The sequence below is a fragment of the Erythrolamprus reginae genome, chromosome 2 (assembly GCF_031021105.1).
Source record: "Erythrolamprus reginae isolate rEryReg1 chromosome 2, rEryReg1.hap1, whole genome shotgun sequence".
NCBI lineage: Eukaryota > Metazoa > Chordata > Lepidosauria > Squamata > Dipsadidae > Erythrolamprus > Erythrolamprus reginae.
The window spans coordinates 156,722,504-156,735,916 of record NC_091951.1 but is presented as its reverse complement, the minus strand read 5'-3'; the positions used below and the strand labels follow the sequence as shown (position 1 = coordinate 156,735,916).

Here is a 13,413-nt window from a genome sequence, read left to right as displayed (position 1 = left end):
TAATAATAAATAAATAAATAAATGGACCAACGTCCAGTTGGAGTAGCCCCTTTCCAAGACCCTGGTATAAAACGACAGAAGGTGGAGGGCTGGGGGTATGGGTGTGGCGATAATGACATTATTTGAGACCAGGAAAGGGTAATGAATAGAACTGAGAAAAGCCCCCTGGCTGCAGCTTCTGCCTGTTGGTCTTAAGCCTAAAGAAATCTCCAATTTGAAAAGCATGGTCTTATGGTCTCAGAACCAAGCCAAACCCACCATGAACACACACTTTCTGTAACAACCTTTGCTTGTTGGGTTGGTTTTTAGTTGTATCCACTGAATTAATAAGGGCAATGAGATATAAGAATGACATGGGAACGAAATCTGGTTCTCAGATGAATAATTCTGGATTTATTCAATTAACTTTTGTCAGGCACCAGTTTACAAAGGAATTAGATTAGAGATTAAAGCAGAGGCATGAGTAACTGAGGCACATGGGGCATATTGGGAAGAGTGTGCCTTCCTCCTGCCCTGGCATGACTCATTTTCCAACTTTTGACAATCAGAACCAGATGAAACAATTAAGCCTTATCCGAGTCTTCTCGGAACTCTTGCAGGGACTCTTGGCTTCCTTAGTGACAGTAACTGTTTTGTGACTCTTATGGACTCTGGGATTTGTGATTTAGTGTGATTAATTGAATTTACTGGTTCTTTCAGGTGGTGAAAGTAAAAGGGGCCCCTATGTGATACCCTTTCAGCACCTGACTAAAGGTTTTTCTTTCCAAAGGTTTAACAACGAAGCAGTGAAAGTGATGTGCCGGTGCCTGGAGGCTTTTGGGGCCTGGATGGGTGTCAACAGACTCAAACTCAACCCTGATAAGACGGAGTGGCTGTGGGTTCTGCTTCCCAAGGACAATTCCATCTGTCCGTCCATTACCCTGGGGGGGGGATTATTGACCCCCTCAGAGAGGGTCCACAGCTCGATCCACAGCTCACATTAGAGAAACACCTTTCAGCTGTGGCGAGGGGGGGGGGGGGGGTTGCACAGGTTCGCCTGGTGCGCCAGCTGCGGCCCTATTTGGACCGGGAGTCACTGCTCACAGTCACTCATGCCCTCATCACCTCGAGGCTCGACTACTGTAACGCTCTCTACATGGGGCTACCTTTGAAAAGTGTTCGGAAACTTCAGATCGTGCAGAATGCAGCTGCGAGAGCAGTCATGGGCTTCCCTAGGTATGCCCATGTTTCACCATCACTCCGCAGTCTGCATTGGTTGCCGATCAATTTCCGGGCACAATTGAAAGTGCTGGTTATGACCTTTAAAGCCCTTCATGGCATTGGACCAGAATATCTCCGAGACCGCCTTCTGCCGCACAAATCCCAGCGACCGATTAGGTCCCAGAGAGTGGGCCTTCTCCGGGTCCCGTCAACTAAACAATATTGGTTGGCGGGCCCCAGGGGAAGAGCCTTCTCTGTGGTGGCCCCGACTCTTTAGAACCAGCTCCCCCCAGAGATTAGAATAGGCGTTGATTGCTTACCTGAACGCCTCTTCTCGTACGGTGAGTGGGTACAGCAGTCACATGGGTTGCTCCTGTCCAATCCGGTGGAACTGAGCCTAGTATTAAAAAAGACTGCTGGATCCGCCCCTTCCCCAGAATTCGCGAATCCGTAGACTAGGCTCAGTAGTGAAGCTCTTTAATGTTCAACTCTCATGTGTTATAAGAAAATAGAATAGAAGGTACAGAAGACCACACATAGGGAGGGAAGTGACTGCTGTACCCACTCACCGTACGAGAAGAGGCGTTCAGGTAAGCAATCAACGCCTATTCTCCGTACTGAAGGAGTGGGTCCAGCAGTCACATGGGACATACCCAAGAGATAGGTCCCTAGGGTGGGAGTACATTGCTATCGTGAAAGATAACGGATTGGAGTACTCTACTGCCGAAGGCAGCGTCCGCTGACGCGTACGAATCGATTTTGTAGTGCTGCATGAAGGAATTTGATGAGGCCTAAGTGGCTGCTTTGCAGACTTCTTCCAACGGAGCCTGAGTCGCCCAGGCGGCAGATGTGGCAGCGCTTCTGGTGGAATGCGCTGTAATATTCCTTGGAATAGAGAGGGAAGCTGTCTCGTAGGCCTTAGAGATGGTCCCTCTGATCCAACGACCTATTACTGTAGAAGACACTCTGGATCCCAAGGATCTGGAATGGTCGACCATGAAGAGTGCTTCAGACCTCCGGATGGATCTTGTGCGTTGGATATAAACCTTTGGCGCTCTAGGGAGATTCAGAGTGTGCCATCTAGTAGCCAGGAGATGCTCTCGTTGGAGACAGAAGGAAGGTAATATGATATCCTGAGATCTGTGAGACATGGAACTAACCTTTGGTAGAAAGGTGGGGTCCAGACACAGAACCACCTTGTCCAGGTGAAACTGGCAAAGATCCTGTCTGAGAGAAGGGCTGCCAACTCAGATATGCGTCGGGCGGATGTAATCGCCACCAGGAATGCTATCTTAAAGGATAGGTACCTGAGGGACGCAGAGTTCAGGGGTTCGTAAGGTGTCTGAGAAAGAGAGTAGAGAACCCGTGGCAAGACCCAGGTAGGATATCTGTGGATTTTAGAAGGCCTGAGGTGGCCACTCCTCTTAGAAATTCTTGGATTTCTGGGAGGGAGCAGAGGGGCTGCCTGCGAGGCCCCGCCAAGACGGAAGAAATGACAGCCAGGAGTCGGCGGATGGAGCTGGTAGCGAGGCCCTGGTGGAAAACCTTTCCCGAGGAAGGTGATTATCCTGTGGATGGGAAGACACAGGGGAGAAAGACCCTCCTGCGAACACCCTGATGGAATTTGGACCAAGAATGGTCGTAGATCCTTGGTAGACCCTCTTCTAGACTTCAGGATGATTTCCACTGAGTCCGGGTCAAACCCTCGCAGGTCTAAGTCCCTCCGGATAATAGCCAGGCGATGAGTTGGGACCACTCTGGGTCCGGATGGAAGGAGGCCCCCTGTCACAACCTATCCTCCGAACTGGGAGTCGCCAGGGGTCCTGGACGGACCGTTGTTGGAGGTCCGCGAATCATGGTCTGCGAGACCCGTGAGGGGCAATCAGAATTACTCGGGCCGTCTCCAGGAGGATTTTGTTGATCACGTCTGGCAGAATTGGAATTGGAGGGAAGGCATACAATAGATCTGGAGGCCAAGGGCTCCTGAGAGCATTGATTGCCTCTGCTCCCGGAGACGGGAACCTGGGGATGCAGCGAGGGATCTGGGCATTGGCTTTGGCCGCCTATAGATCCAACCCTGGATGGCCGAACCTGAGGCAGATTTGGTGGAATAGTGACTGATGGAGATTCCACTCGCCTGGATCTAAGGTCGCTCGCGAGAGCCAGTCCGCTTGGACGTTGAGGCTCCCCGAGATGAGGTCGACTAGAAGCGACTGGAGATTCTTCTCTGCCCAAAGGCCTAACTTCAGGGCCTCCCTCATGAGGGCCTTGGATCTAGAGTCTCCGTGTCTGCCAATATAGCTTTTGGTGACTAGATTGTCGGTGAAAATCAGCACATGCTGGTTGGAGTGTGAGACTGGGATTGTTTTGGAGCTAGAGACACGGCTCTTAATTCTAGCCAATTGGTGGGCCTGGAAGCCTCCTCCGGTGACCAAGTGCCCTGAGCTAAAAGACCCTGGGCGTGGGCTCCCCAGCCCGAGAGGCTGGCATCTGTGGTGACTACAAACTGGTCGGGGCACCGGAAGGAAGATCCCTTGTCTAGGGCTGGATAAGTCCACCACTTGAGGGATCTGCGAACCGTCGGTGGAATGGTGAGGCGACGATTCGAGATACTGTGGCCCGAACTCTGGAATGGTAATAGAAGCCCCTGAAGGACCCTGGCGAGAAGACAGGACCAGGGGACAATACCAAGACCTGACACCCTTAACCCAAAAGGGAAGATAGGGTGGCAATGGAGGTAGATTGCTGGGGCAGGATGCGAGCAATGAGATCCAAAGGCTGCGTTTTCTCTCAGAGGAGAAGAAAACCTGGGATATCTCAGAATTAATGATAGGCCCCAGATGCAGGATGGAAGAGGATGGATCAAGATGACTCTTGTTAAGGTTTATGGAAAAAAACCATGGTTCTGTAGAACCGACATGGTAGAGGAGAGGTCTGCAGCTACACCAGCTCTGGAATTACTATGAATTAAAATGTCATTTAAATAACATAAAAAATGAAAGGGAAAGGCTCGGATATGAGCCGCCAAGGATCCCAAAGGTTTAGTGAAAACTCTGGGAGCTGAGGAGAGCCCAAAAGGCATAGCCCTATACTGAAAATGCCTGCTTTGAAGGCTAAGCGCATAAATCTCCTATGGACCTTGGCCATGGGAATATGGAGGTAGACCTCAGTGAGATCTAGAGACACCATAAAGACTCCTCGAAGAAGAGCTGGTAAAATGGGAGATAGGGAGTGTATTTTGAATTTACTAAATTTAATGAAGCGGTTTAATTTCTTTAGGTCCAAGATGGCTCTCCAGCCTCCAGAAGTCTTGGGGACCATAAGGAGGGTGGAATAGAAGCCTAAACCTCTCTGGAGAGAGGGGACCGATTGAATAGCTCTAATGGTCAACAATAAGAAATAGCCTCCTCCATTCGAATACGAGATGGAGAGGAACTGGGAGAGGAACAAGAAATAAAACGGTTAGGAGGAGAAGAAATAAACTCTAACCTTAGGCCCCTTTCCACTGAGTCAATGACCCAGGGGTCCTTACAAGAGCGGTGCCAGGCGGAAGAGAACCAGGCTAGGCGACCGCCCGAAGGCGGGTGAGAAACTTACCATCTGGTTCTTTTGGAAATTCTGGTAGAAGAGGATCCTCTGTGATAGCGGGACCCTCTACCCCTGGAGGTTCTAGTTTGGGATCGAAAGCGAGGGGAATACTGACCTGGGCTCTTGCGAAAAGCGAAGCCTTGAGCCTGCTGACGCCCGGTGCGCCGAAAAGACTGCGGTTTCGGGGCCTTCTTGGTGGTAGGTCCCAAGACCTATTTCTTGTCTGCGTTTTCCGTAAGGAGAGGTTCCAGAAGATCTCCGAAGAGGAGGTTACGTTTCAGTGGACTCATAGCTAACTGCCATTTCTGTCTTGCCCCCGCCTGCCAAGGGCGGAGCCATAGAAGCCTTCTGGCCGTTGTGGAGGCTGCTACTGACCTGGCTGCAAATCTGGAAGATTGGAGAGTAGCCTCTGCTATATATTGGGTAGCTGCGAAGATTTTGTTGAAATCCTGTTGGCCCCGTAAGTCATCTGGGGGCAGGTGTAGTTGGGGCTGACGAAGCCCTAAGAGCATAGCTCTGGAAAAGGAGGATGCCGCAGCAGCACTCTTAATGGCCCATGAGTCTGCAAGAAGACTTCTTTTGAGCATTTGATCAAGTCGTTTGTCCTCTGGCCGGAGGACCTCCTCTGCCTCGCCAGGCATGGCAGCAGTTGAGTGGAGCGTCTTCACTGATTCATCTGGCCTGGGACAAGTTAGGAGTTCCTCATAGGAGGGAGAGAGCTTGTGGAGCTTCTTGTCCTTGGAAGTGGGAGTGAAGCCTATGGTTGGGGGGTCCCACTGATGAAGCAAGGCATCCTTAAACAACTTGGGCCTAGGAATTACCTCATTGTCTTCCTGTTCCTCCATGAAGTAAGGAGGATTATCCTCTGGAGGGTCTGTGGAAGGAGTAGCTTGCTTCTCTTGCCCGGCTAGCCCCGTAGATACTCTAGTTTTTAGCAGGAGGGATTTGAAAGCTGCGAAGGGAAAATAGCAGCTGGGGCTGGAATCTTAATCTGAGATTCCTCATCCTCCGACAGACGTTGAAAGGGTCATCATCCTCTTCTGCATCCACGTCCTCATCCTCTTCCTGAGAGGAGTCAGAGGCCTCCATGACTGGGGCTCTGTAGGAAGGAGAAAAACTCACGGGACGGGAGGAGCGAGAGGAAGGATGAGACAGAGGGGGTACATTTAAAGATGAGAGTCTAGCATCAATAGTGTTAGTCAGAATAGTCAAGATAGACTGAAACTCCGGAGGCAAGGAAGAAATATCAGCCGGAAAAGCCTGAGGATCCCTGAGGCCCTGAACAGGTTCTGCTGGGGGAAATCCTCGGTAATAACTGGCTCCTCTGGACCTAAAACCCCATAGGTTAGATTGGGGTGGATTTAGGTTTGGCTCTCCAGGGATAGCCCAGGTACCCAGGAGGGAGGCAGGTTAGAGGCCTCCGGGAGGTAGGGTTGATATGCATTTGGGCCTGCGCCTTAAAACGTTAGGCTGATTTATCATTATTTTTTGTAGGGCTAGGTCCCTTCTCTTCTCAGCCCTAGTGGGCTTGGCTAAAGGTTGAGAGCCTGAGAAAGAGGAGGAAGAGGCCTGGGGAAGCTCAGAAGGATTACCAGTAGGCCTCACCTCTTAGGAACCTTTGGTAGTGCCTCTCTTGGGAAGGGAAGCCATAGTCTGAGCAATTACAGAAGACAAGGCTTGAGCCAATAAAAATAGGGGGGAGAAGAATTATTTTGTGGAATTCCCAAGAGGATAGGTGACCCTGCTCCTAGGCTCAGGAGCTGCTGCGCCTTAAGAGGCAATCCTGGACGGTACCAAGAGTTCATGTCCTTAAGTGCAGCGTGGCAGGCCTCGCTAACTTAACTTTAAGAAAAACCAAGGCACACTGGTTGGAGGCCACTTCCGTGGAGAATAGGCCCGAGGGAACTCACAGCGACGACTCCAGGGTCAGGCGGCGGGCTGTAGGCACTAATGGCCGACCCCTTAGGGCAGAACCGAAAGTGCAACTTACTGGGCGTCAGAGCCTTGGCGCCAAAATAACTGCTCCGTTATTTGCAATAGGAGCGACTAAGCCCGGGAGACAATCAAGTCCCACACCGCGGGAGGTAAATAGCCCTTAATTATTTTTAGTCGAAAGAATAAAGCTTGCTCTCGGCAGGACCTCCAAGGCCGGAATTAACAAAACGGCCGCGGCTGCAGCACGGAGGGAAAAACCGCGAATGGCTGAGCCGCTAACTTCTCCCCCAACTCAAAGCCCTGTAGGGCTGAGAAAGAAACTGCCGGCAAGCTAAGTAATGGAAAAATCTTACTTGCTATTGAAGAGAGATCGAAGGGAAGGTGTTTTATAGAGAGGAACGAGCATTCACACAACATCCGAGGATGCGAACTGAGCGAATTCTGGGGAAGGGGCGGATCCAGCAGTCTTTTTTAATACTAGGCTCAGTTCCACCGGATTGGACAGGAGCAACCCATGTGACTGCTGGACCCACTCCTTCAGTACGGAGAACTGCCCCTACTCTCCTTGCCTTTCATAAGCTCCTTAAAACCCACCTTTGTCGTCAGGCATGGGGGAACTGAGATATCTCCCCCGGGCCTATACAATTTATGCATGGTATGTTTGTATGCATGTTTGCTTAGTAAATGGGTTTTTTTAAATATTTTAAATTATAATTATTAGATTTGTCATGAACTGTTTTATTTTGTTGTGAGTCGCCCCGAGTCTGCGGAGAGGGGCGGCATACAAATCTAAATAATAAATAAATAAATAAATAAACATAGACAATTTGCATATCTATCTATCTATCTATCTATCTATCTATCTATCTATCTATCTATCTATCTATCTATCTATCTATCGCCTATCAATCTAATTTGGCATCTCACCAAAGGGAACTCCGGGCGCCACACAATAGATAAACCACACAACAAATAAAAATGTAAGCTACACAAATACCCCAAACTGGAAAAACTACTACAGTGATATCCATGCCACATACCTCTTCCATTTAATGAACGTAATTTACTATGTACAAATAATAAAAAGATACGTTTCCTGTGATTTTTTTTTTTTAAATCACAAAATGAAATGGAAATGAGACAAGAATTTACAACTGCTAAGGAATTGCCAGCTCAGGTGCATGTCAGGTACATTCTTCTGGGCCTATTTGAGCATAATTCAGTTTATGCTCCTCAACATAACAAACATCAGAGGGCAGTTCAGTCCCCCTTTACCTACTCCCAGAGTATTTGCTTTGTTACCTGATCTAGAAATCATAGCAACTGGCTTGCCGGGAAAGGCTCTGAACAATTGGTATTGCTTGGAAAATACCTCCCAAGGGAAAGCGACACCCAGTGACTTATGCTCTGTATTAAAGATTAGCTTTCCAGGTTGTAGCAAAGAAAGACAATTCCCCAGACACACACACACAAAATATTTCAGTGAGTACAAACAGTACCCACCATATGAGCATTCACGTACAGATTTTTTAAACACACATTATACAACAGTGCTTGGGAGTTTCTTTACTTCTTCACATTCAGGAATGCACCACAAAATTATTTACTAGCATGGGAATCATTACAATGTTTAGCTTTAGCCTCACAATCTACATAACTAAGCCATCTTAGCCAAAGCTCCTGGCTACAAAAGATGAATGCAAAATTGTGTTGTGGACTCAGCACTGTTTTAATTCTGTAAATTATAGTGTGGTTTTTATTCTTGTTTGCCATCCAGAGTTCCTGCTGTTTAGTCATGTCATAAAATTTAATGCCACCTGTTGATAAATTCCTTCCATGGTTGCTCCTCCTGTCTCAAAGGTTGCAGCCCTAAAATATATCAATTGGCAATTGTATCTGTAATCCCAGTAATCACAGTTAGCAAAGAAATTCCTACTAGCTAAACCAGAATACTTCTCTTGTCACAAAAGAATCTCCCCATCAACCCAATGGAAAAGTGTCTCTCCAGGGATCAAGCTAAAGGAACTATAATTCCATTTTTCAGCCTATACTTTGCAGAACATCACTCTCAGATTCCATCCTTAGGAACAGGGGTCCCCAAACATTTTATACAGGGGGCCAGTTCACTGTCCCTCAGACTGTTGGAGGGCCGGACTATAAAAAAAACCTATGAACAAATGCCTATGCACATTGCACATACCTTATTTAAAGTAAAAAACAAAATGGGAACAAATACAATATTTAAAATAAAGAATAAGTAATTAATAATTAATAATTAAGTAATAAAGTAATTTATACTTCATTAACAAGTAAATTTAAACTTAAATCAACAAACTCCATTTCTCCTTCCTTCCTTCCTTCCCTCCCTCCTTCCTCTCCACTTCTCTCTTCCCTCTTCCTTTTCTCTCATTTGTTTCATTTTCCTCTCCCTCGTTCTTTCCCTCCATCATTTTCTCATTTCTCTCTCTCTCTCTCTCTTTCCATCTCTCCCTCTTCCTTTCTCTCTCCCTCTCTATCTCTCCCTCTTTCTCTTTCTCTCTCTCTTCTCTCTTTCTCTCACTCACTCTCTTTCTAACTCTCCCTCTTTGTATCTCTCTCACTTTCTCTCCTTCCCCCCTCTCTATTTCTCCCTTTCTCTCTCTCCCTTTCTATCTCTCCTCTTCATTTCTCTCTCCCTCTCTATTTCTCCCTCTTATTATATCGATGGGTAAAATCTTGTGTACGGCCGCAGGCCGGTTAAAAAACCTCAGTGGGCCGCATCCGGCCCGCGGGCCGTAGTTTGGGGACCGCTGCTTAGGAATATAAAAGAAGATTAATAGGATTTACTGGGCCTGGCAGTGCTTTCCTAGCTCTGCTTTCAGAGATCCTTCAGAACCCCCCAGGACACTAGTATCTGGAATACATAATGGAAGGTAGTCTGGATTGGTACTGGTATCAGGCCTTTCTGACATTTACGTTGACTACTATTTAATTTTATTTGATTTCATAAATCATATATCTTAACTCAAATTTATAGGGTCTAATTTATACATTCTTTTTATTGTAAAGTATCGACCTGTCGGTATTCCACTACTTCCTTACAATTAAAAGTGCCTAGGTTTTCATGTGTCTATTTTGTATTTTTGAATTAATATTCATTTCAGTTAATTCAGTTTTTGTAGCACACTTAATTTTAAAACATATTCTACATTAATTATATAGTTATAGTTAAACATCATGATGATTATATCAACTACACATTATATTAATATAACTACGATTTATATAATTTATATGATATTGTCATCACGAAAACTCAAATGAATTCTGGTAAGGTACAAATCTCTCAATATAGATATGTGTATGTGTGTATTCTTTGACTTACAACAGTTCATTTAGTGACAGTTCATATTTATAATGGTTTTTCAGCTACAACCTTTGCAGTACCCCATGATCAGCTGAACAAAATTCAGATGCTGGGCAACTGGTTCATATTTATGACTGTTGCTGTGTCACAAGGTCTTGAGATCCCCTTTTGCGACCTACTGACCAGCAAAGTCAATGGGGGAGCAAGAATCATTTAACAACCAGGATATTAACTTAGTAATGGCAGTGATTTACTTAATAGTAGCGGCAAGAAAGGTTGTAAAATAGGGCAAAACTCATTTAACAAATGTCTCACTTAACAACTTACATTTTGGGCTCAATTGTGGTCATAATTCAAGACTACCTGTATACGTAATAAATTATTTGCTGAAGACCTTGCAAAAATCTCGATGTATGGCAATATAGAAAATAAAGTGATAATAAATGGCCATCCTACCTTTGTAAGGATGGACCATCCCATCTACAATTTTGACTGTGTCATCCTGCTGTAACTGTAAAGATACATCCCCAACTGCATTTACTAGTTCAGTGAAGAAATCTGCAATCTCTGGCGAGTCTTGCAGGAACACGTAACGGTCTTGTCGATTGCTGAAATAGGAGTCACTTAAGTTGGCTCTGGAGAGAGGAAATAGGATGGCAGTTAAGAATGCCAAATGGTAGTATATAAATCGCATTCAACTCACATAAATTTGACAGTTGAGAAAACAATAGACAGGAAGGCACGTAAGATTAATCAACATGTGAACACTAATAATGCCTTCCTGATCCATTTCCCCATTTAAAGTTTGGTTAAAGGCAAATGAATTGTAGAATGCTTATTCAGAACCACGTAAGACTAGAAACAGTCCAAAAATGGCAAAGTGCAGAGCAGAGCTATGACACAGATTCCAGAATTTTCAGAATGATCCTTATTATGATATGGCTTAAATTGATTTCCTTCTTTCTTTCTTCTTTACTGGAAATCACCGAATTCTTCCTTAACCCAATGCTATTTCCTTATAAAGAGGAACTCACCCACTCAAGATCACATTATCATCAAAGAGATAGACTTTGATATGCTGCAACCCGATGGTCTCATTAAAACGCTCAGGAATTAGATGTCTGAGAAGACCACGTAGATTAGGAGTGTGGAAGAGAGAGACACGGACCTTATCTGGAAATCGCCTCAGGAGTGGAAGCAGCATGGTTCGAGAATTCTTCTGGCCTTAAGGGGAGAAAACGGACTTGATGGGAACACAGTAATAGTAATACAGAACATTTGCTCCAATCCACTGTTTAACAATCAGATTATTATTTATTATTATTATTTATTGGATTTGTATGCCGCCCCTCTCCGCAGACTCGGGGCGGCTAACAACAATGATAAAAACAATATGTAACAATCCAATTAATAAAACAACTAAAAACCCTTATTATAAAAAACCAAACATACACACAAACATACCATGCATAACTTGTAATGGCCTAGGGGGAAGGAATATCTTAACTCCCCCATGCCTGGCGATAAAGATGGGTCTTGGGTAATTTGCGAAAGACAAGGAGGGTGGGGGGCGTTCTAATCTCTGGGGAGAGTTGATTCCAGAGGGCCAGGGCCGCCACAGAGAAGGCTCTTCCCCTGGGGCCCGCTAAATGACATTGTTTGATCGACGGGACCCGGAGAAGGCCAACTCTGTGGGACCTTATCGGCCGCTGGGATTCATGCGGTAGAAGGCGGTTCCGGATGTATTCTGGCCCAATGCCATGTAGGGCTTTAAAGGTCATTACCAACACTTAGAATTGTGACCGGAAACCAATTGGCAGCCAGTGCAGGCCGCGGAGTGTTGTAGAAACATGGGCGAATCTAGGAAGCCCCACGATGGCTCTCGCAGCCGCATTCTGCACGATCTGAAGTTTCCGAACACTTTTCAAAGGTAGCTCCATGTAGAGAGCGTTGCAGTAATCGAACCTTGAGGTTATGCTGGAAACTTTTATGTATAGAACTCTAAATAGGTCCAATTGTTCATCAGATACAGAGTGACCAAAAAATGATCATTTATCTCTCCAGAAGCACATATTAGAAGACATTTTGTGTCATCTTTAGTTGCTCTGGATTAATAAGGGAATGAAGTGGACAATGATTATACCAGGCACACACACTTTGGCTCATTTCCACCTCTAGTAATCAAGAATAGTACTTGAGCTTATGATTAAAAAAAAACATTCTGATCTCCCAAAGACGGACCTAATAGGAAGATCTTAACTTCACCTCCTCCAAAGGCCAGGCCTGAAGGCATTTCTATATTTTACAGAGGGAACTCTCTGCCTTCAGCTGCAAATTCTGACTGCTCCTTTACTGTATATTTCACATAACAACAAAACTTGCATCATGGGAACAGAAAAATGTAAAGAGATGGACGGAATATAGTAAAAGAACAGAGAGTTTTGTGTACCTCTCATGCAACATCTTTTGCAAATGAAATTCCTTTTACTTGGAGAGTAGTGCCTGCTCTTTCTTTACTCGGGCAGTTGTGCCTGACTATCAGGGTATAAAGCACATGCCTTTCGCCTAGGAGCAATTTTTTGCATTTTTCCAGCAAGGACACTTTCATTATTATCTATAACTAGCCTATCGCTTTGGAAGCACAATGTCATTCACTGAACTGTTCCTTTGACACATCACAGATCTCTGCATGGAAAACCTGAGTCATGAACTTCTTGTCTTCTGGGAACTGCTCACGGCGCAAACTTAGGAAATATCAGCAGCAAGTCATGCAAGAGGAATAGAGATATCTCTTAGAACAAAATCAAAGAATTGGTCATCGGCAAGACAGTGGTTGTTTAGCTGCAAGGCCAAGATCTGTAATCATTCACAACAGCTGATCCACCGTAAGGGCAAATCTTTGAAGGGGGGGAAAGGGGCTTTGACCGTATGGTGAGGAAGATGCACCAGCAAGGAGAAGTCAGAAATCCATATGGATCTGAATTTGGACCTGAATAGGAAGTATGAGAATTAGATAGTAAATGCTGCAAAGTGAAAACAATCAAAATTAAAGGAAGGTTTCAAGGGAGCAAATAAAACTTGAATAAGGAAGACATACATGGATTTTAATATAGTCTGAATTTGTTTTGTATTAGAAACAGCAACAAAATAGGCGTTGATTGCTTACCTGAACGCCTCTTCTCGTACGGTGAGCGGGTACAGCAGTCACATGGGTTGCTCATGTCCAATCCGGTGGAACTGAGCCTAGTGTTAAAAAAGCTTGCCGGATCCGCCCCTTCCCCAGAATTCGCGAATCCATAGACTAGGCTCAGCTGTGAAGCTCTGTAGTGTTCAACTCTTATTGT

At 45.6% G+C, this 13,413-nt stretch overlaps 1 protein-coding gene across 3 annotated transcripts in view; it reads right to left on the bottom strand.

The window, feature by feature from the left end:
- PGS1 (phosphatidylglycerophosphate synthase 1) overlaps positions 1 to 13,413 on the bottom strand; it is a 63,091-nt gene that overhangs the window by 24,663 nt on the left and 25,015 nt on the right. For all 3 annotated transcript variants that reach the window (XR_011558087.1, XM_070740115.1, XM_070740116.1), the window contains exons 5-6: positions 11,104 to 11,293; positions 10,526 to 10,704 (exon numbers count right to left, since the gene is read on the bottom strand). Coding sequence is in view for 2 of the 3 variants with exons in the window: in XM_070740115.1 (XP_070596216.1) it covers positions 10,526 to 10,704; positions 11,104 to 11,293 (369 nt within the window). In the remaining variant the exon portion in view is untranslated. The remainder of the gene's footprint in view (positions 1 to 10,525; positions 10,705 to 11,103; positions 11,294 to 13,413) is intronic.